The 23,625-nt window shown below is 45.6% G+C and overlaps 1 protein-coding gene across 1 annotated transcript in view; it reads right to left on the bottom strand.

Moving 5' to 3' along the window:
* Positions 1–23,625, bottom strand: part of LOC142771455 (peroxidase-like) — a 272,747-nt gene that overhangs the window by 90,321 nt on the left and 158,801 nt on the right. The window contains exon 7 of the mRNA XM_075872922.1: positions 20,426–20,644. Coding sequence (XP_075729037.1) covers positions 20,426–20,644 — 219 coding nt within the window. The remainder of the gene's footprint in view (positions 1–20,425; positions 20,645–23,625) is intronic.

The raw sequence follows: 23,625 nt of genomic DNA, 5'->3' as shown, positions 1-23,625 counted from the left end.
TGTACTGTACATATTTTTTGTATGTATCGATGTATCTTAGCCCCTCCCCTCTATAATGCTTTTTGTAAGCCCTGCGGGTATCAATAAATAAATAAATAAATAAAGCTTGAGAAGCCTTTCCGGTGTATAGACCTTTTCATTCAAGGCTCCCTGGGTGCAGCCATAGTCCTCTTTGGGCTGTTGTTAGTTTGCGTGACCGCCTATAAAGTGCACTGCTGAGGCTGTTTCGTTGGCTTTTGTACTCTCGTGCAACTGCCCACAAAGGCGGACATCCTCCTCCGTAAAAAAAGGTTCATTGTAAGCGAAAGAGATTCGTGGCAGAATCTAGTGAGCAGACACCTGCTGAAGCAACCTCATTTCCTTCCTGTTGAAAATGAATTCATTATAAGGTACTATGCTGACGTTAGCCAGTATCTACTTGATTTTCAAGGGGTCGGGTATGCGTTATCAGTACACGTTTTCTATCCAAATTATTTAGCGCCGCACCTGTTATTTATTTTATTATTTACTGTATACTGTGGTAGAAAGGTCAAGCAAGGGGGCCTAATAAAATGTAATTCATAGTTTACCTCTAATACAAGAATCATTCAAGCAATAACAACGTGGTAAACCAGTTGAACACAGAACAAAAAATGAATTGCGTAAAAAATGTAAATAAACTGCACTGTGAGACAGTCCAGAGCTCGTGTTGTATTGTTTAGAAAAGAAAGATACATAGTTATCAACATCCGGATATTCAATATCACAGAATGCTTCAAGAGGTAACTCGTTCCGCCTAATAATAGTGCAAGGAAAGAAAAAAATATGAAATGATTTGTACGTGCAAAGTAAGGCCCAACAGTGTAAGCATGTGTATGCCTAGACTCCCTTTCGGTATTAAATGCGAAGCATTTCTCAGCGAACTTTGGCGACTTCGAGTCTGTATGTCTGTCTGTCTGTCTGTCTGTCTGTCTGTCTGTCTGTCTGTCTATCTGTCTATCTATCTATCTATCTATCTATCTATCTATCTATCTATCTATCTATCCATCTGTCTAGCTGCCTAGGAGATTTAGCTCTCCTGGCCGTTTAGATAATGGTATCAATACCAAACTTGATGCGACTTAATATGAATGTATGAACATATTCGACTGGTGTCAATATGAAAATCGTGACATGTCATGAATGTGATGCTTCACGTTTCATGGTCCTACAGCTCTTTCAGTGGTTTTGTTCACATGGCGTGTTGCGAATTTTGTATGGAATGCCATGATTCTATGGCAAACACAAGCGACAGACCCTAACATGAAATCATGATATGCGTGTTATGTAACAACATGACGACATGCCACACTCATGATGCGCTCACGGCCATTTCGCTAGCGTCACATATACAAAATTTGGTATTAAAAGCCGTGAATCCATGACGAAGGTATGTGACTTGTGCAAACATGATAATCATGAGATGCGCGTCATGTAACAACATGAATACATGCTACGCTCATTATGCGCTCGCGGCCGTTTCGCTAGCTTGACTTATGCCAAATTTGGTACATGACGCCAATAAATGAAGATGGTATGTGACTAGTGTGAACATGATAATCATGAGATGCGTTTCATGTGAAAACATGACTACATGCCACAGTCAAGGCGCCAATACATTTCGACGTGACGTGGTTCGCGTATTTGCCGGCGTTCATTTCGTGGCGTCACGCTGGCGTCGCCACGCCAGGTGCCAGACCTGGCATATACTCGCAGGCGCGTGGCGCGCTGCGTTGCTTCCTCGCAGCGCGTCCGGCGTCCTCCGTCACGAAGAGGGAGACGCAGTGTTGTCTGCGTAACGCATCGGTGCGAAATGCAGCATGTCGCATTTCACGCCGGTTGCCGTCGAACCGCGCTGACGGACGCTGCTCGCGCCTGGCGTCAGACTATTCAGTGCCCGCGTTTTGCTAATGTAGCGTCTCTGTGTCCAGCGTACGTGCGCGTCAACGCTACTTTTGACATTATTGGGCCCTTCATGATGCGCTGGCGGCCGTTTGGCTAGCTCTAGATACACCAAATTTGTTGTTACGTGACGTCAATAGATGACGAAATATATGACTGGTGCAAACATGATAATCCTGACACGCGTGTCATGTAAGAACACAATATACCACGCTCTTAGCGTCTCGCGACCGTGTCGCTAGCTCCGCATATACTAAATATGGTATCACGTGACGTGAATAGAGGATGAAAGGAAACGACACATCCCGATATGATAATCATGACACAGAAGTCTTGTGCGGCATCATTTACCTCCACCTCGTAACGTTGTGCTCATTTTGAATTGACATATCAACATTTCTCATTCGTGGTTCGCATATCATCGAGTGCCACTGTATGTGGGATATGCCATTTTTCTAACGTAGGGATGTTAATAACGGTCATGATGGTTGTTTGTGAGTCATTTCTGTGGTTAGCATTGCAGAGAAAGTGATCCGCCTCACACTTCATCGTCTATAGTTAACTAAAGTCTTTCTTTAGATCTGGGTCGCAAAGAACACTACCATAGTCCAACTTTGGTCTTATAAATGCATTGTAGGCCAGCAGTTTTAATTCTTTTGGTGCAGCTTTGAATTTATGCCTCGAAAAACGAAGCTTTCTAGAAGCAGATGTGCATGTTTTTTTTTATTTTTTCAATTAGATTGGACCGTGTTAGGTGGTTTGTAATTGTGACACCTAAGTATTCATTTTGTTCAACCTTACTAAAGGGACAGTTGTTAAGATGATACATATAACTCAAACGGTGTTTCTTATTTGTTGTGTACACGACAACTGACTTAAAACTATTTAATTTCATTGAAATTTATTCCTAAAACTTAGAAATGAAACACAGGTTGGATAGCAGGCATTTCTCGTCATCCGGAGTAATAATTATTTTACGAAGTATGCAGTCACCTGCAAAAACCTTTATATGTACTTGCAATGTGTCTATGTATTTAACAATGTCCTTTATGTACACTAAAAAGAGAGCAGGTCCCAAAACACTGCCTTCAGACACACCGGACGATAATGGTAAAATAGCAGATATGCCATCATTTATTTTAACCTACTGCTTGCAAATATGAAGGTAAGAACCAATACAGTCAATGAGCGTCACACGTAGGCCTAGAATATGCAATTTAAAAATGAGTTTGCTATGCATGACAACATGAAATGCTATATTGAAATTGAAAAATTAGCATCAATTTGTGTCACTGTATCAACCGATGACGTGACCTCACGAATTGTAGCGACTAGTTGCGTTGTGGTTGATAAATTTCATTTATATTTGTGCTGTCATGGCAATTTCAAGCTATTTTCCTCGAGAAATGTGGTATTGTAAAGTGTGACTATGTGTTCCAATAGCTTACATGGCGTACAAGTTAAAGAAATCAGCCTGTTTTTGCTACGTTCAGACGATCCACGTTATCAAAGACCAAGACCACACGTGCCGCACGCCAATCACCAGGAATGAGGAAATTTTCGAAGGAGAGGCGAAAAACATTTGTTGAAAATTGCGCAAAGGGATTCAGCATACCTACACGAGAGTGTGTTAGGAATATTATCTTGACCTGCTGACGATTTATTTTTCAGGTTCAGAAACAAAGAAATTGTACCCTCATATGTTATGAACTTAGTAAACAATACTCAAAGAAGGTTTTAATGTGGTGATTTATGCTGGCGAGAAGAAAATACGGAGCCGAAGTATATGTTAAATTAATGAGCGAATATTCACGCATCATTTCCGATGGAACCATTACCGATTATTTGACTGGGTGTAGCATTCGTTTACTCTAAATATTGCCGGAATTTTTCACGACTTCTTGTCGAGAATTCACGGAATGAATGAGAGAAATACCTAAATTTGGCGTCAGAGTGTTTGCAAGTGAGGCTGACTATAATTTGAGACAACACGCTAACGGGTTTTTCATGTTTATGGCTAGTTTTAGCCTACGGTGTAGATGAATGATATGTCTTGTCATCTATGGGTTGTTTTTGTTAGTGCGATCGTATTTTGAAGGGACAAACGTTTATACCTACAATGAATAAATAGTCTTTCACAGCATCCCAGAGTGTCATGGTGCAGCCCGGCATGTTATAAAATGTTCCTGTCAACAGCCAAGTATTGCATGGTCATCAGAATTAGCGAAATTCTAAATATTTCTTTCTTGTTTTTTGTGCTGCTTCTTATCACCAAGCGGAAAAGAAAGGCACATTATCTTATGGTCCGAGACACCATCAGTCACATCTACAGAGTATGTAGAAATGCCATTAATAAATATAAATCAATTACGCAGCGTTCAACTAGTGTTCAAACTAGCAAAAGTTAGCATTGAAGATAATGATGGTTTGGCATTTGAGAGGAGTGCTCACATCTTTGCACATAATTTCATACCCCTTTTGGAGTTTCATTTGTGTTCGACGTTTTCAATGCACGTAGGGTATGTTTATCTTCAACGCTAATGTATACATGGCGACTTGTTTGTGGCGCCCGCACTCTACATTTTGTATATGACGATAGCTATAGCGTGAGAACAGAACGATGACAAAGAGAGAAGAAGGACGTTTTCAGCTTCTTTTGATAGAAGGTTAGCTCAGGCTCTTAACAATGAAATGCGAACCTTGTGTATAGTCATGTGGACGACTCCTTGGTATATATAGATGCTAAACCACGCCTAAGACCCACCAACTACGTGAACAAAATTTAGCGAAAATTTCGACACCGTGCGAAGGGGCTGTCCCTCAGGCATTAGCTACCTACTGGCGAGAAAATTCAGTTTTTAGATGTGAGCCACCCTCTGACGGGAGAGCACATCTGTTGGGCCTACTGGCCTCGTTCTAACAAGGAGCTGATGCATTGTGATGCTGCCCAATCAAAATTAGTGAACAGAATTATTTCTTTTATGTGCATGCAAGTCCTGCCCTCACAGAATGCAAGAGAGCTTCGACAACCAGGTCAGCCGGCTAGGAATCTGCACTCAGCCGTTGCGGCAGTGGCAGAATCACTGCTTAAGAAGGCTAAAGAGATTAAGAAGTGTCAGTGGTTCGAAAAAGACCAGAACTTGTCTCGTATGCACATACGTTTGCACACAATCCTAGAAAGATGACCAATAGGGACAAATTACCTGTGGTGTTTTAAACGTCAAGTAAACTGTCAGGCCTGTGCTCACAGATTTTAAGAGGACCCGTGCCTACCCCGTGTGGCAAGAGGTATACGAGGTCTTACGACTCCCGAGCCATGGGAGTGGTCTACGAAATTTCTCTCCTGTAGAAGGGCCGCACCAGCCAATTCGGAAGCGATCCAGTGAGGGAGCATGATCTTTTTAATGAGAATAATCTTTTTAGCACAACCACCAATACACTGCACCACGTGTTGATTTGTGCGAAGATTTGCTTACATCACCATTCTAGGCAGAATCGAGGAAGCGATTGAGCGATAGATGCTAGAAGCATGCCTCATCAAGAAGAAATTATGTCTGCATTCACGATTAGTTGGTGGTACTGCTTTCTGCTGAATTCAATTTTTTAAATCCAAAGCATGCCCCGTGCCGTGCGTCGGTGACGATGTCCACATCCCCACTGCGCATCCTCGTGCATCGCGTATTGTCCAATATGCTTGCGTCTTGGGCCAACTGATTGCTCCTCCCACATCTCTCGCCTCGCATGGCTGATGCAGGCAGCGTGTGGTAGTAAAATCCGACTGCTCAAGCTGCACAACCATTCACTGGCCACCACATGTAGGTAGACACTGAGTCGCACATAAGCGTCCCAACGATCGTTGAAGGCAATGCTCGTACTTCATTCAATAAATAAGAATAACAAAGACGAAATAACAATTATGCAATCCTAAATAATACCTAGTTACGCAACATTCACTTGATACCTTCCCCCCCATTATGTGACCCTTTTACTTGAGTTTTTTTTTTCTGTGGGACTATGCAAAGTAGATTTTTTTACACGTTTCTGTCTAGCGCGTGCATTGAGTGTGCGATTGGGCGTTGTAACGTACGGTGCACTACTGCGAACATTCTGCATGGTGGGTAATTGCGATGGTTCAGCAGGAACAAAGTTCGTTGCGAGTTGACGCTTTTTCCTTTCGCCTAGTCTTCCCCGATTGTCTTCTTTTTTCGTCTGATTTTCCTGTAGCATGCACCAACTACCTCCACTCAAATTTTACTACATAAGTCTTGTACATTCTCTACACTCGCTGCAATCGTAATTGAAGGTTTACTTCGAGTACCTCCAGCTTGCTCTTACAAATTGCGTAATGGAAAATTTTCTTTGAAGATATATAGTATGTTACACACACGTCTCGCTATCTCACATTGCTTTCTTCTCTGAGTTATATCTGCAGTAGATTTCCTCGTAAAGTGACAGAAAAAAAGATTCCAAATGATTCGTTCCTTAATAACAAATCATGAAAGGCTACATGAAAGAGAAGATAATACACTGCCTTTATTACGGTGTACTTGGGCCATCATTCTTTCGCCGTCTACACAAAAAATTCTTCGTGTCATGAAAACCCGTGCTTGTTACGTGACGTCATACATCTGTGAACTCTCACGGTGTTAAATTGATGTGTGCACTGTAAACACCGTTGTAATATGCTGCACATTACCGAAAGATTTTTGTAGTAGTCCAGCTGTGTTTCATTCTGAAATTAATTCAAGAAAGCTGCGCACCGATCAGATTGGCAGTGGCAGCTTACTGCAACTAACGGGATGAATTCATATTAGTACATTTAAATGCCTTCAGATGTTGAGCTGCTTGTGATATATACAACTCTCTAGATTCATTCTTGCTGAAGGGAAGGGAGAAAGACAAATAAAAATTGCGTGCGTGTTCGCCTTCCGAATCGGATACTGCTCTGTACAAATCAAGTCGAGATAATTCAGGACCAACTAGCCTGGCTGTCCATTCGATCCCTTGTGTATAGAACACCGTGCACCTTTACCAATTTTCTGGCTCTAAAGATCGCGAAAAGCTTGAAAGCTGGCTTTCCCATTATTTTAAAGTCCACCACGCTATTCCTCTCTATGTTTTATGCCACCATGATCACTTAAAGCTGCCATACAATAAGCTAGGCAGCGCTGACTAATCGGGTTCTATGTCGGAAGCCTTCCTTAGATCCCCTACTGCAGTGCGAGTAAAACCCTGGAAACTTGTGGACAATCATCGGCTCCTAGCAAATCGAATGGAAAGCACTGGCGACTGAACTCCTTTAAAAAACTCCACAAAACAAAAGGAATTTCATGATTTTGAAAGGGCGTTTCATTGGCCCATAAAACATTTGCTGGTTCCTGTCCACATGTGTGTGATCAATCAAGGTCATTTCAGGTCAGACAGAGCCGTCATAGACTGGCACCATACGAAACCCTCATTAGATCCGTCCTAGAGTATGCAGCAATAGCTTGGAACCCACACCAAAAGAACATGACGGATGCAATGGAAAAAATTCAGAAAAGGGCTTTTAGAATTTTCATGTACCCAGGTAGTAGAGTATTTCCAAGCAGCATTTGCAAGCCCGTGTCACATCTGTTTCTAGCCGACGACGATTAGCTCGTCTGAAGTTTCGTTTTCTTCTTTCAAGCAACCTGGTAAACTTAAATAAGCATGATTACCTGAAAGCTCCGAACCATCACTCCTGCAGAAATAACGACGACAAATGCACATGCCCATTCTTGTCACGTTATAACACGTTGAAGTGTTCTTTTTCTCGAAGTTATAGAGATGTGGAATGACTTGCCGAATGACGTCGGCAGAAATCAATCACTTGAATCGCTTTCATCGCTGCTGAAAATCTAATTAGAGGCATTGCGATAGGTTCTGCGATATCTGTGAGCAAAATAAACAATCTATTGCGCTGTACTCACCCATTGCTACGCATACTTAACGGCGTGCCTCTGTGTATCAATTATGCTACCGTTTTATGTCATCGTGCTAGTTAGTTTTATTGTGATAGCAATTATATGGACACTCCCGTCTGCATTTTGCCGCCGGCGTCAACGTCGGCATGGGCGTCGATGTAATGCACTATAACAAGGTGCTTTTTTTTCTTTCTAGCGTTTTTCAGTGTATATATATATATATATATATATATATATATATATATATATATATATATATATATATATATATATATATATATATATATATATATATAATTATATATATATATATTTATATATATATACGTTTACATATACGGTGCCTGACAGATGAAGAAAGTGCTTAACAGCGCAAACGACAGGACAGCATGGAATGGATGGGTGGATATGGCTGTACCCTTTAGATCGGGCGGTGGCTAGCACCTCAAAGCTATAATACTTAATGAACCAGAAACTAGATTGATTTCTTTCCATTAAATAGTGAGGTTGAGGATACATACTTTGCAGTGAAGGGTTTATTTTCACTCGTGCCTTGACTTTAGCCACCAATCAGATAACTTACTTCTAGTTTATTCTACCCGTTTGAAGACTGTTTTTCCCTCCCTCTCCCTAAACCACAGTGCTTTGAAAAACTCTGCGCCATCATCCTGAACTATAGGGTGAAGCCCTTCACTGAACATTATCAAGTGTTCGGCACTTTTCTCTTCCTCTCCACACGCACTGCATATCGTGTCTACCCCTTTGTAATATGGCCCGATATGTCTTGGTTCGCAATACTCCCGTCCTAGCCTCAAACAGAAGAGAACTACCCCGAGTATTATCATAGATCCTTCCCTTCACAATTTCCTGCTTAAAAGTTCGATAGATCTCTAGTGCGGGCTTCTTAATCATGCTAATTCTCCACATATCAGTCTCAGCTTCCTTCGCCTTCTTCTTAACCGATAATTCTTTTTGGTTTGGACCCCTGCTGTTTTCGAAGTATTTATCAGTCAATTTGCTGGTTTGCTTCTTCCATTTTGTATCGACATTCTTCATGTACAAGTAGCTGACTACCTTCCTTGTCAAACGCTCCTCCCGCATTTCTCTCAACCGCTTCTCGAATTTTATCGTGCTGCTAGTTTCCCTGCCCTCAAATGATGTCCATGCCATATCACCTCGCACTCCCTGATTTGATGTATTTCCATGAGCTCCTAAGGCAAGCTTACCTATTCCACGTTGCTTAATTTCTAAACTTGCTTGAACTTCTGATATCATGCACAAGACTGCATTGCCGGACGTCAGACAGGAAACCATGACACTTTTCCATATTGCTCTCACAACATCACACCTATTGTAATTACACAGTGCCCTGTTGTTCATGACCACTGCATTCCTGTTACCTTTATTCGTCACATATATTTCGTGTTCCTTTATGTACTCGACCCCATTGCTCATCCATACGCCCAGATATTTGTATTTATCTGTTATCTCTAGCATGACCTCCTGTATTCTAAGCTCACTACATTCATTGTCATTAAAAATCATCACTGCTGATTTTTTCCTTACTGAATCTGAAATCTAACCCATCATCCTGATTTCCGCAGATGTCCATCAATCTTAGCAAATCTTCCTTGTTGTCGGCCATTATCACTATATCATCTGTGTACATCAAATCTGGTAGTGCCTGTTCAATACGTTTTCCTTGTTTGGCGAAAAAGAGGTTGAAGCCCAGTCCACTTCCCTCTGCTTCGGCCTCTAATCCTTGCAGGTACATTATGAATAAAAAGGGTGACATAGGACACCCCTGCCTAAGCCCCCGTTTTACCTCTGCAGGCTTGGATACCTGTTTTTCTCACTTTATAACTACCTTGTTAACTTTATAGATATCTTTCAAAGATTAGTGACTTTATCTTCCACGGCTAGTGTGTCCAGTATTCCCCACAATTTCTCCTAAACCACGCTATCGTACGCTCCCTTGGTATCCAAAAAATGCTATCTGCAGAGGCCTGTGTTCCTTTTCAGCTATTTTGATGCACTGCGTCAGTGAGAACAGATTGTCTTCCAACCTCCTGTGTTTTTGAAACCCATTTTGCAGTTCCTCCAGCACCTTCTCATCCTGTATGAATGCCTGCAGTCTTTTCTTTATAATCTGCATCGCCAGCCTGTAGACCACTGATGTCACTGTACTAGGATGGTAGTCGTTTATGTCAGCTTTGTCCCCCTTTACTTTATAGATCATGCTCATCCTGCTAATTTTCCATCCATCGGGGACTTCACCATCGATTATTATTTTGCTCACAGCCTTTCTCAAAGCTTGCTTAGACTTCGGACCTGATGTCTGTATCAGCATAGTTGGAATGCCATCCGGGCCTGTTGATGTATTACTAGGAAACCTCTTCTCGGCCCTTTCTCACTCTCGTTGTGAAAATGGAGCCACTGCGCCACTTGATTCATCCTTGTCTATTGTGGTGCATGCACTTATTTGTTGAAATTTTTTCACCATCCTTGTTCTTATATATTCAATAGCTTTGTCCCCCTCTAGCCTAGCACCTTGAGCTGTAGTTATAAATCTCTGCTCTAGGCTCTTCTCATTTCCTTCGGAGTTTAGATGGTTACAAACGTTCGCAGTTGCCTTTGTATCCTTTTTATGTACCTCTACCAGCCACTGAGCCCCCTTTCTTCAAATCTTTTCATTGATCAGAAGGGATGCATCTCTTCTACAGCTTAAAAAGGTTTCCCATTTTCTTCCAACATCATCTGTCGGTTCACCCCGCTGCTTAGCATGTCTGTGTTCTCTAGATGCTTTCTGACATTTTGCTATGGCTCTCCTAACTTCCTCATCCCACCAACTGTTGGGTTTGTGTCTTCTTTTCCGGGGTGACTTGTCACGTGCTTTATCAAGCTCTAGCTCAACAGTCTTATTAGATTCGTGTATGTCCACACTGTTTTATTATCCTCAGTGATTGCTTTCTCAATTTGTTTAGTGGATATTTCAATTTACCTTTCTGAATAAAAATTTTCCTGTAGTTGCTTATGTTGTCTCCTTCCCACTTTCACTGTTGTTCCAAAGCTTAGCTTGATACATTTGTGATCACTACCCAGACTTCTGGAGCCATCTCCATCTATGTGCATTCCCTTGAGCTTATCATACATCCTATGTGACATCAGTGCGTAATCTATGGTTGACTGCAGCCTTCCTACCTCCCATGTTATTTGCCCTTCACACTTCTCGGTAATGTTGTAAATGATCAAATCATGCTTTTCGCACATATACATGCTCACTTTGCCTGTCAGGTTGGTATACCCATCCATATCTTCTATGTGCGCATTCATATCTCCTAGTAGAACTATCTTGCACTATCCTCCTAACTCCTCAATGTCCTTTGATATACACTCTACCATTGCCTGGTTTTCTTCTCTGGCTTTTGCTCTCGTCCACAAGTACACGAAACCAAGGAGTGGCGTTTGCCTTTCCACTTTCTCTTTTAGCCATAAATGTTCCTTTCACTCCTGCTTGACCCTTTGCCAGTCTGTACATTTATGAATGAATGCCCTAATACCACCCCCTCCCTTCCTGTTGCCTTCTGCTCTGTTACAATATTCCACGCAGTTCGAATTGTTAGGAGGTTGTTCCATGTCCCTACGATGTGTTTCTACAAAACCGTATACCATTGGCGTCTCCTCCCTTAGCTGTTCTTCTATCTCTTCCCACTTCAGCCTATTACTGCCACTCTGCACGTTAATATATCTTATGTCTGAGTTAGCTCGGCGCTCGTGGCTACGTCTATTTCTGCCCCGGACTCTACCTATCTTAGATACTGGTGCCACTTTGGAATCGTATCTGTCCATACTACCTGTTAAAGAGTCTGCCTGATTGTTTTCCTCGTTACTAGCTATCCTGCACCCCGAAGGGCCTGCGTGCCCCCCAAAAAGCTACTGGAAGAGACGAGAACAGAGCGCCATCTGTAGCCATAACGGCGAGTGTGGAACATCCTTTTATGAGGCTGTGTGGTGTCACGTAGCCCGTGAACCTATTACGAGCGGGCAGCTGACCAACAGTCCCTCGTATACAACCAAACGGCACCAAGTCTGCCAGTACGAGACCCTCCTAAAGGACTGAGGGAAAGAAGTGTATACCTAAGGGCTCGTTTTTCTGTGGTTTGACACAATAATAATGAGATCTGAAAGACAATAATGCCGAGGATTGTATAGGGAAAGATGGCGCTGACTGACACTTCCACGTGTAAATTCACATATCAACCTCATAAAGCGGCTGGGGGGATAGCCGCCGTAATAGCTCAATGGTTAGAGCATCGAACGCGTTCTTCGAAGGTCGTAGGTTCGATTCCTGCTCACGTCAATTTATTTTTTCACCCACTCTTCTTTCTTCTTATTTACATTACATTGGTTCTAATAACTTCCCCTATACATTCCTTGGCAATATTGTCTGTAGGATCTCGTATATATATATATATATATATATATATATATATATATATATATATATATATTATGTCGACGACAGGTTATCTTTTCACGCTCTTTTCTTTCACCACATTTATCTTACAATACGGTCTAATAATCTCCCTAACACTTTCTTGGCATTATTATCCATTATATTTCGTTAAAGTACGCAATTCTTTCCCTCATACAAATATATATTGTAGCGCCCTCGTTCGGGCGGCGCGCAAACCGGAGAGCGCGCGATGGCGACAGAAGAAAATAAAGAAGGCGCTAGGCCGTGGCACGTGAAGCCACGGCTCAAGTTTCCGGCTGGCATCGGTTACCGTTCAGGCGTGTCTTTTTTTCGCTCCTGTGGCATAAGCCTACAAGTGGTGACCTCGGACGAAGACAATGACTGACTCGAATGCACCCTGAACCGAACAAGCCTCACGTCCGCAGGACGTCTCGGCCGTGCAACTGCGTCTCCCATCTTTCTGGCCACAGGACCCGCAAGTTTGGTTTCATCAGGTCAAGGCGCAATTCTCCCTGTACCGCATCGCCTCGGAAACGACACGCTACTACCACGTAGCCTCCGTCCTTCCTCCTGACGTTGCCAGCGAGCTCTCCGACGTCCTCTCCAACCCCTCGGACACTACGCCATATCAGCACCTTAAAACCAAGGTGCTGGAACGATTCATGCCTTCGGAACGCGTCCGCCTACAGCAGCTCCTTGCAGAGAGGGACCTTGGCGACAGGCGCCCCTCACAACTACTGCGCCGAATGCGACAGCTTCTTGGGAAACACGACGTCTCTGCCCCCTCAGCGTTGCTTCGCGAGCTCTTCCTCCAACGCCTTTCTCAGCCAATCCGCCTCGTCCTCGCGGCGGCCGGCGACGTCAATCTCGACCGCCTGGCGGAGCTCGCCGATCAGGTTCATGACACGACCTCCCCATCTGTCAACGCTGTCTTACCACCAGCAGACACAGCAATTTCGCGCCTTGAGGCCCGCATCGACGAACTCGCCGCCTCCATTGCCGCACTCCGGAGCCCCCTGCAGGAGACTCGTTCGCCTCGTTCCGGTCGTCGAGCTCTTCCACGCACACGAGATGCTCGGAGTCCCAGCCCTCCACCCCTCTGCTGGTACCACCGGCGTTTCGGACACCGAGCCACGAAGTGTACACCCCCATGTTCGTGGCAGGGAAACGCCTGCCGGGATCACTGACGGCGGCGTGTGATCTCCCTTCTCGTCCCAGCCGCCTTTTCATGGTCACGGACCAGCTATCGGGCGCCAGGTTCCTCATAGATACGGGTGCGGAAATTAGCGTTGTGCCCCCGACTAAGGCTGATCGTTCAAAGTCACAGGGGCAAGTGCTTCGTGCTGCCAACGCCTCGTCTATAACAACGTATGGGCTCCGATCTCTCACCCTCGACTTTGGCCTTCGCTGCATTTTCCGGTGGGCTTTCGTCATCGCAGACGTGGTTCAACCGATCATCGGCTCGGACTTCCTCTCATACTTCGATTTGGACGTCAGCGTGCGGCGGCGCCGCCTCATAGATGGTAAGACTCGTCTCTCTATCTCGGGAGTCCTGTCCGACATCGCTCCAATGGCCATCCGCATGCTGATACCTTCTCACCGTTCGAAAAAATCTTGGCGAGTTTCCCGGAGTTAACTAAACCGTGCAACCTCCCTAAGCCGCCTAAACATACGGTGAGACACCACATCGTCACTCGGGGTCCACCGGCAGCCACTCGACCACGCCGCTTGTTCGGAGACCGCCTAGCTATTGCTAAACGGGAGTTTGACCACATGCTGCAGCTCGGCATTATCCGCCCGTCGTCAAGCGCTTGGGCTTCCCCGCTGCATTTGGCGCCAAAGCGTGATCCTAGTGACTGGCGTCCTTGTGGGGACTATCGAGCGTTGAACGCCAAGACTGTCCACGACAGCTATCCTCTACCTCACATCCAGGATTTCACATCGCGCCTCGACGGCTGCACACTTTTCAGCAAAGTTGACCTTGTTAAGGCGTACCACCAGATTCCTGTCGAGCCCGCCGACATAGCTAAGACCGCCATCACGACGCCCTTTGGGTTGTTTGAATACGTGCGGATGCCTTTTGGACTCCGCAATTCAGCTCAAACTTTCCAGCGGTTCATTTCTGAGGCCACACGGGGTCTTTCTACTGTGTTTGCGTACCTTGACAATGTCCTCATCGCCAGCCGCACACCTGAAGATCACGAGCACCATCTACGCGCTCTGTTCCAACGTCTTCAGCAGTACGGCCTCATTGTGAACGCCTCTAAGTGTACTTTCGGCGCATCTGAGCTCGAGTTCTTGGGCCATCACATATCATCCAAAAGAATACGCCCTCTCCGGTCCCACGTTAAAGCAATTCAGGATTATCCTCAGCCTACAACACTGTGCCAATTACGCCAATTCCTGGGGCTTGTGAATTTTTCCAGGCGCTTCATACCACACTGTGCCGAACTGCTACGACCGCTCACCGACCTCCTTCGGTAGACCGCCGGCCCGTCTTCCGCCATTCCTTGGTCGTCAGAGGCCCAGGCCGCCTTTGCTGCTGCTAAGCAAGTGGTCGCTAACGCCGTGCTTCTCATTCATGCACGCAGCAACGCCCCTACTCGGTTGATGGTGGACGCATCCAGCGTGGCCGTCGGAGCCGTCTTACAGCAGTGCATTAACTCCGAGTGGAGACCCTTGTCGTTTTACTCTCGGAAGCTACTTCCTGCTGAGACCTGCTACAGCGTCTTTGGCCGGGAATTACTAGCCATCTACGCTGCAATACAGCACTTTTGGCATTTCCTGGAAGGATGCTCGTTTTACGCCCTGACTGACCATAAGCCACTGGCGTATGTTTTCCGCACTAACTCATCCAAGTACGTGCCCCGTGAACTCCGCCATCTGGCTTATATATCGGAGTTCACGACTGACATCCGCCACGTGAAAGGAGCTGACAACACCGCCGCAGATGCCTTTTCTCGTATAGCCGCGGTTGACTCTCCACCGCCAACCATCGACTGGGCCTCATTCTCCTCGGCACAGCAGGATGATAGAGAGCTTGCCCCTTTTCGGGAGAAACCCCGTTCTCTCCGACTACGCCTGGTGCCTCATCCATTATCATCTGAGCGCTTGTGGTGCGATGCCTCAGGTGACCTTCCCCGCCCTTTTGTTCCCGCTTCATTACGACGCACCGTTTTCCCCTCCTTACACGACATCTGTCACCCTGGCATTCGGGCTACTCAGCGTCTTCTCACCCAGCGCTATGTCTGGCCCGGAATCAACGGTGATGTGCGCGCTTGGACGCGCATGTGCCTGCCCTGCCAGATGACAAAGGTCTCCCGTCATACTAAGACGCCGCCCCAACCTTTCCTTCCACCCGGCCGTCGTTTCGACCATGTTCATCTAGACATTGTGGGTCCTCTACCAGTGTCTCAGGGGTACCGTTATATATTGACCATGGTCGATCGCTTCACACGCTGGCCAGAGGCTGTTCCAATTCAAGATATCACAGCCGAGACAGTTGCCCGCGTTTTCATTTCTACGTGGGTATCCCGTTTTGGCTGTCTTGGCACTGTGACAACAGACCGTGGACGTATCCTCGGAGCCAGACATTGCCGTACCACGGCTTATCATCCCTGCGCCAACGGCATGGTGGAACGCCTTCACCGACAACTAGAGACCGCCTTGACTACCCGCCTCAATAGAGCCACCTGGGTTGATGCCTTGCCACTGGTGCTCTTAGGTTTACGAGCTGTCATCCGGGCAGACCTGCAGTGCTCAACAGCAGAGCTGGTGTATGGCACTTCTCTACAGCTTCCGGGAGACTTCTTCACGTCAACGAAGCTACCAGACCAGCCACAGCAATTCCTACAACGCCTCCTCGATTGCGTTCAAGACCTCCGGCCCACTCCACTCAGACCTTCCGAACACAAGACCATATTCGTCCACCCTGATATGGCCACTGCAACACATGTTTTCGTGCGCCACGACGCGGTCAGACCACCTTTGACACCAGCCTACGACGGACCATTCCGCGTCCTTCACCGCACCCTCAAAACTGCCACTCTACTTCAGAACGGCCGTGAAGAGACAGTCAGCGTGGACCGACTCAAGCCGGCGTACCTGGAGACCGCCCTAGAAAGCCTCTCATCTACGACTGATCTTCCGTTAGAATACCACAAACGGCAAGTCACATTCCGACTTCCAGTCTACACGGGGGGCCCTGTAGCGCCCTCGTTCGGGCGGCGCGCAAACCGGAGAGCGCGCGATGGCAACAAAAGAAAATAAAGAAGGCGCTAGGCTGTGGCACGTGAAGCCACGGCTCACGTTCCGGGCTGGCATCGGTTACCGTTCAGGTGTGTCTTTCTTTCGCTCCTGTGGCATAAGCCTACAATACAAAGTCAGACGCGACCATGTGTTGCAATGTGTCAAGATCAAAAGTCACGTGACGAAAAATAAGACAATGAAGAGCGCAATTGATCCTGCGTGCGTGACTCGAAAATTCCTGGGAACTCGTGACACGCTAACTCAGCCATCAAGAAAGAGAAAAAGAGAGCAACTGGGCATCTATGCGTGGACTCATAAGAGGAAGGTTGTATCGCCCGCTTATGCACTTGTGACGGGAGCGACGGTGGTTGCAGTGTCCTATCGGTGCCTTGGAGATTCCTAGGTGGGACCGGCATTAGATCAAGGCTCTGGGAGATTCACCCACCACGCCCGGCAAGTATGGTCGTCCCCGAAGCAAGCCCTCTTCAGCAGCCAACCACTGAGCCCAATACCAGAGTGCCACGTGAGCGGTTGGACACTTTCGAATTTCGCTCACCGCGAAATTCGAAAGTTGGTCCCGAGCGTCTTTACTGCTAGACATGTACACTTGAGCATCGCTTGTGGTTTGTCTTTGTTGCTTTCTCGAGCCGCGTTTGAGATTCATCGGCGCACTCTGCACTCGTGCTTAATTTGGCGTCAGAATTTTCATGCTTTTTTAACTCCAGACGCTCGATGCGTACTACTAGCAGAGCAAATAAATTACACAAGAGGTTGTGACATGCCTTCATCTGCGCGTCAAGAGGCAGTTTCAGTGCGTCTTCGTCTTTAGCGGCGTCGTGGTCTAGAAGAATCATCAGTTTTAGTTCCTTCAAAGCAGCTGGCCCACCTCGGTTTTTAGGATATCGACTTCGGACACAGCTTACCGATAGGCTTCTACCAGGCGGCGTCATCCAGCTGCTCGAACACGTCCACAAAACACGGGCCATCGCCATCTTGGGATCACGGAGCCGACGCTGTCCAAAGGTCAGTGGTTCAACCAAAGGAACGCGTAGCGAGCGACGTGCCATTGTGGCCGTCGGATATACTGGGTTCCGAGGCGGCCTAAGAAGGACATCCACACTATTTCAAGATCAGGAAGAGACTGCCAGACCCCTTTTTTATTCCACGTTCCTCGAGTGCCCACGAGCTCGGCGCCGATATACTTTGTTTTCCTCACGCAAAGGCACGAGACACGAAACGAACGTCTTCTGCTATTGCTCGTCACACACGGGTTCGCTTTGTTCCGGGTGATCGACTACACAAGGCTCGATGAAGGGCACACCACCTTTATTATGCATGTTCTAGGCACACTAGAAATATAAAAAATGCCAGCATATCCAAGGAGTGATTGATGGATAGTGGGGCGAAGCATCCGTCCGTCCATTTGTTCTTGCTTCTGTGCATCCATGCGTGCGTCTGTGTGAACGCCCGTGCGTCCATCCGCCCGTACATGCGTGCGTCTGTTCATGCGTCCACACGTTAATCTGTGCGTCCATTCCTGCTTTTCTCCATGCATCCGCTTCTGCATCCGCCCTTGCGTCCATCCGTCCGTGCAGCCATCCGTGCGTCCTTTCATGCATCCGTCTGTGTGTCTGTTCGTTCACCTATTCAACACTTCAAGTACCATGATCTCGCATCTTTTCATCATATATTCCTCATATAGAAGCACCACCATCGAGCGGACATTCGAAGGACTGAACGAGAGGAGGCACACGCACACTTTCTCATGGCTTGCGCTTCGTGTCTACTTACCAAGTTTAACCAGTTCATGGTATGTACTAGTTCACTGTATTCATGGCACTGCAGCCCAACGCTCGCTAAACCTTTTCAAAACCTAGGAGGTTACAACCAGCGAGCTTAACGTAGCAACAGTTTCTTGTATTCTGTGCGTTGTTGAACAATAAAGAATTCGCAGCGTGCGCGTTAACTAAAAGCCGAATTTTCCTGTCTCTCATTGCCCCTTAGCAGCCATTGGCATGTGCATTGAGCACTATCTTTCATTGTTCAACAACGCACAGAAGAGATCTCTCACAGGCACCACCTTGGAGGTTTAAATGTTATACTTGTTACACACTACTACAACGGCTACGAAAAACGAACGGGTGCCGCTATAAGGAGCTTCACCCCTAAAACACAGAAACTCAAAAAAGCTACAGTTAACTAAGGGTTTTATTCTTAGGAAAGTTAAGCTCTTCTACAGTTCACAACTCATGTGCTGGGCTGCTCTTTTATATAGAGCAGCCCAGTTTATAGCTGAAGAGTTTATAGAGTTTATAGAGTTTATAGCTGAAGTCTATGGTAGGCCAGCTTGCGCCTCTGTCGGCAGTCCCAACGTTCCTAAAGAACGCCACCTTCTTGCCGCTGCTGCAGTTGTCCATCGTCTCGCGTGACGTCTTTGCTACATCGCGGAGGCATACGAGGCTAGGCTTAGTGGCGTTTGATGATACATGGTACTACGAGTGACGTGGCCCACCGGAGACTGTCTTCGGCGGCTCGCTCCAAAGGGGGCTTGTGTTAGGAACATCGGTAATGGATGCGTGCTTTCTGCTTTACGAGGCTGCAATCAAAGCCGGTAAGTGTCTCCGGCCACTTCTTGGGATGCACGCGTCGCAGTCTTCCGAGTCGCAATCCCTCCGTTCCCGTCACCAGTGCGCTTTCTGGCGAGACATCCTTCTCCTTGCAAGCCCACGTCAATAGTGCCGGCGCACCATTGTTCGCGTCCCGATCGCAGCCCGGATCGTGCTTCGAGCCTTGCGTTACCATTCGCACTCTAGCGCTGTTTCGGAGGTTGTCTGCACCTCGTCATTCTTTTCCCCCTTCTAGGGGCTCTTGCTCATCACATAGAGCCCCTTCTCAGTGGCAGCTTGCTGTGCATTGCTGTAGCGCGACGCAAGCAAGCGTCGCATAGGTCACTTGTACTGCAGAGAAACACATAACCTGTAGCACGAAGGCGTGAGACACGCAAGACAATATCCGCAGGAATGTAGCTGGAGAAGTCTCTTTATATAATATAAATTAGTGATGAGTAAAAGTGAAACTTGAACCCCTTCACAATTCCCCACAGTTTATTGACTCTGATTGATAAGTAGGGTTTAACGTCCCAAAACCACTACATGATTATGAGAGACGCCGTAGTGGAGGGTTCCGGAAATTTTGATCACACAAGGTTTTAACGTGCACCAAAATCTGACCACATGGGCCTACAGCATTTTCGCCTCCATCGGAATTGCAGCTACCGCAGCCGGGACTCAATCCCGTGACCTGCGGGTCAACAGCCGAGTACCTTAGCCATTGGACCACCGTGGCGCGGCGATTCCCCACTGTGCCGATAACAGTGATGACTCTTGAAACTGGGGGACTCCACTACAAGAATTCTATCGTTGGAGGTGAGGGGAGTGGCCATTGCCCCCCTTGGGCACCACTCTGGTAGATAAGCTTATGATTTCATGGATAACCAGCTCACCCGAGCTACAACTCTTCTAACGATGAAGAAAGTGAGGAATAGGCAGACGTTGAGAAGGGCATGAAATGTTGGTATTGATCTCCGGTATTATGCTGTATCACGTTCAACTTTCATCATGCGTGTATCAGTGTATGAAATTTCATTTCGTGGATTCACTCAGCGCGGCGCGACATAGGAACGCCTTTCCCCACTAACAATTTTTCGGTGGTCTATATTGTTGTTAACGAAGTGTAGTGCTGTGGCTGCCATATCGGGATCTTGTCACCCAGATGTCAATGAAATACAAACTTTTTGAGCCGTAGTCGTTATAGCAGTTGGCTGACTCATACTTACTCGTACACTTGCTCATAAATTTGTGCTGTCTCCTCGGGCATCACCTGGCTCAGGTCGGAAAAGCTGGCGATGGTGATGTTCTGACACAGCTGGACCCAGTCGACGTAGGGACGAACTCCATGGTCCCGCCCCCTCTGGATGTCGAGGGCGAACAAGTCATCACCATATGGAAGCGAGGGTTTCCGGAACAGATAATGCGTGACACCATGGTCGCTGAACCTGGAATGTGTGAACGGCGAATGCGCGACATTCAGTCAACAAGAATCGGTCACTTATGCATTCACTTAAGGCGACTGAAAAGAGGAAGCCGTTGTCTTTTTTTTTGTTTTTTTTTCATTTGATCGCGTTGACGTCCACGCTTCAAAAAGCCGAAGCGGGGTTTCACACTGCGTCCGAGATCAGGGACATTCACCTTTCATGCGCCTCCGGGATACGGCTGGCTATGACCACGTTTCGATGTCATGTGATGATACCACCAAGTGAGGTCAAGAAAAAACGCGTCACCTCTAACGTAACGGAGGTGTTCCGACGTGACGTCATTACATATTGATCTTTTGCTTGATTTGTCACCGATGCAGATTGCCACTTTTCATGTTTTACGCTTAAGCTAAGGCGTCCTTCTTTGTTGCTTATTATTTACACTTACTGAAAACACCAAACGGTGGTTCTAGCTGGTTTGCAGATAAATTTGGTGTTCAAGGAATGGCGAGTACAAAAACACTTGAGTGCCCCTCTAATACAGAAGAAAATACAGCCAGTGTGGGTGCTGAGACAATTGCAGTAGCTTATTTTACTCCGCTATAGTCGAAGAAATAATGAATGCCTAAAGCAAGTTTCACGACTAGAAAAGAGGGTTATAGTGGGATCATGACTCTGCCTTCTAAAGCAGCAAGTAAGAAAAAAAAGTATCGGCTGTATTGGAATTATATATCCCGTTAGTACAAATGCTGAAGCCTTGAACTACGGATATTTTCATCATTGATGGCTGAGCTCTGCCTAAACGTTCTGTAGCGGTTGTCCTCGAAAACGTATTGCGAGCAAAACGCACCACTTTTTTAGCACTGTCTAATTTTTTAAGGTTAGTCTTAGTAAAATAATGCCAATTTGACACAGTAGAATCTAGGATGGTAAGACATTTTTACACTAAAAAGCAGATAGCAGTGGACAGCTTTAGAACAAGACAAAACTGGAAGACTTCGTGAGTTGTATTATGTGTTATGCATTCCTTACAGCATAGGTCATTTGGTATGCGAAGCCACGAGTACTCATATTTAGTGACTTAAGAGAGAAATAAATATTGATAGCATTGTGGCTGGAGTGCAAAAGATTTTTCTCGCGAGTAATCTGCATAATGACTGTTTCATATGGCAATTAGCATTTGCCACTACTCTACCAGCAGCCTACTCTAACAAATGCTGCTCTAATAAACACTCTAATAAATGCATACATACACACACACACATACACACACATACGTACATACACACAAAATACATATATACACACATACACACATACATACATACATACATACATACATACATACATACATACATACATACATACATACATACATACATACATACATACATACATACATACATACATACATACATACATACATACATACATACATACATACATACATACATACATACATACATACATACATACATACATATACATACAGACATACACACATACACACGCATACATACACACATCATCATCATCAGCCTGACTGCGTCCACTGCAGGACAAAGGCCTCTCCCATGTTCCGCCAGTTAACCCGGTCCTGAGCTTGCTGCTGCCAATTCACACCCGCAAACTTCTTAATCTCATCTGCCCACCTAACCTTCTGTCTCCCCCTAAACCGCTTGCCTTCTCTGGGAATCCAGTTAGTTACCCTTAACGACCAGCGGTTATCCTATCTACGCGCTACATGCCCGGCTATGATATTCATTTCAGCTATGATATCCTTTACCCCCGTTTGTTCCCTAATCCACTCTGCTATCTTCTTGTCTCTTAAGGTTATACCTACCATTTTTCTTTCCATTGCTCGCTGCGTCGTCCTCAATTTAAGCTGAACCCTCTTTGTAAGTCTCCAGGTTTCTGCTTCGTAGCTAAGTACCGGCAAGATACAGCTGTTATATACCTTCCTCTTGAGGGATAGTGGCAATCTACCTGTCATAATTTGAGAGTGCTTGCCGAATGTGCTGCACCCCATTCTTATTCTTCTAGTTACTTCAATCTCGTGGTTAGGCTCGGCGGTTATTACCTGCCCTAAGTAGACATAGTCTTTTACAACTTCAAGTGCACTATTACCTATCTCGAACAGCTGCTCTTTTCCGAGGTCGTTGTATATTACTTTCGTTTTCTGCAGATTCATTTTAAGACCCACCTTTCTGCTCTCCTTGTCTGACTCCGTAATCATCAGTTGCAATTCGTCCCCTGAGTTACTCAGCAATGCAATGTCATCGGCGAAGCGCAGGTTACTGAGGTAACCACATACACACACATACATACACACACACATATATACACATATACATACACACATATCCACACACACACATACATACACAAATACACACACATACATATATACATACACACACATGCATACATACATACATACATACATACATACATACATACATACATACATACATACATACATACATACATACATACATACACACACACAATATATACATACGCACATCCATAAAGACATACACACATACACACATACATACATACACACACATACATACACACATACATACATACATACATACATACATACATACATACATACATACATACATACATACATACATACATACATACATACATACATACATACATACATACATACATACATACATACATACATACACACATACATACATACATGCACACATACATACACACCTACACACACATACACATATACACACACATACACACATGAACAGACATACACATACACACACACACATAAGAGCCGTTGACCAGATGTGCTAGCAACGTCGGAGAACAAAACACAGTCATATGCGCCAAGTATCCCTTTAAAAGGTGTTTCTTCCTTAATATCATTCAAGAACAAAAAGAAAGAATAATGGCCGAAAACCTGAACTTTAGGATATCCCTGAATAAACAGTTACTTATTTTGAGCAACAATTCTAGAGACGTTT

The sequence above is a fragment of the Rhipicephalus microplus genome, chromosome 9 (genome assembly GCF_043290135.1).
Source record: "Rhipicephalus microplus isolate Deutch F79 chromosome 9, USDA_Rmic, whole genome shotgun sequence".
NCBI lineage: Eukaryota > Metazoa > Arthropoda > Arachnida > Ixodida > Ixodidae > Rhipicephalus > Rhipicephalus microplus.
This window is presented reverse-complemented; position numbering and strand designations above follow the sequence as displayed.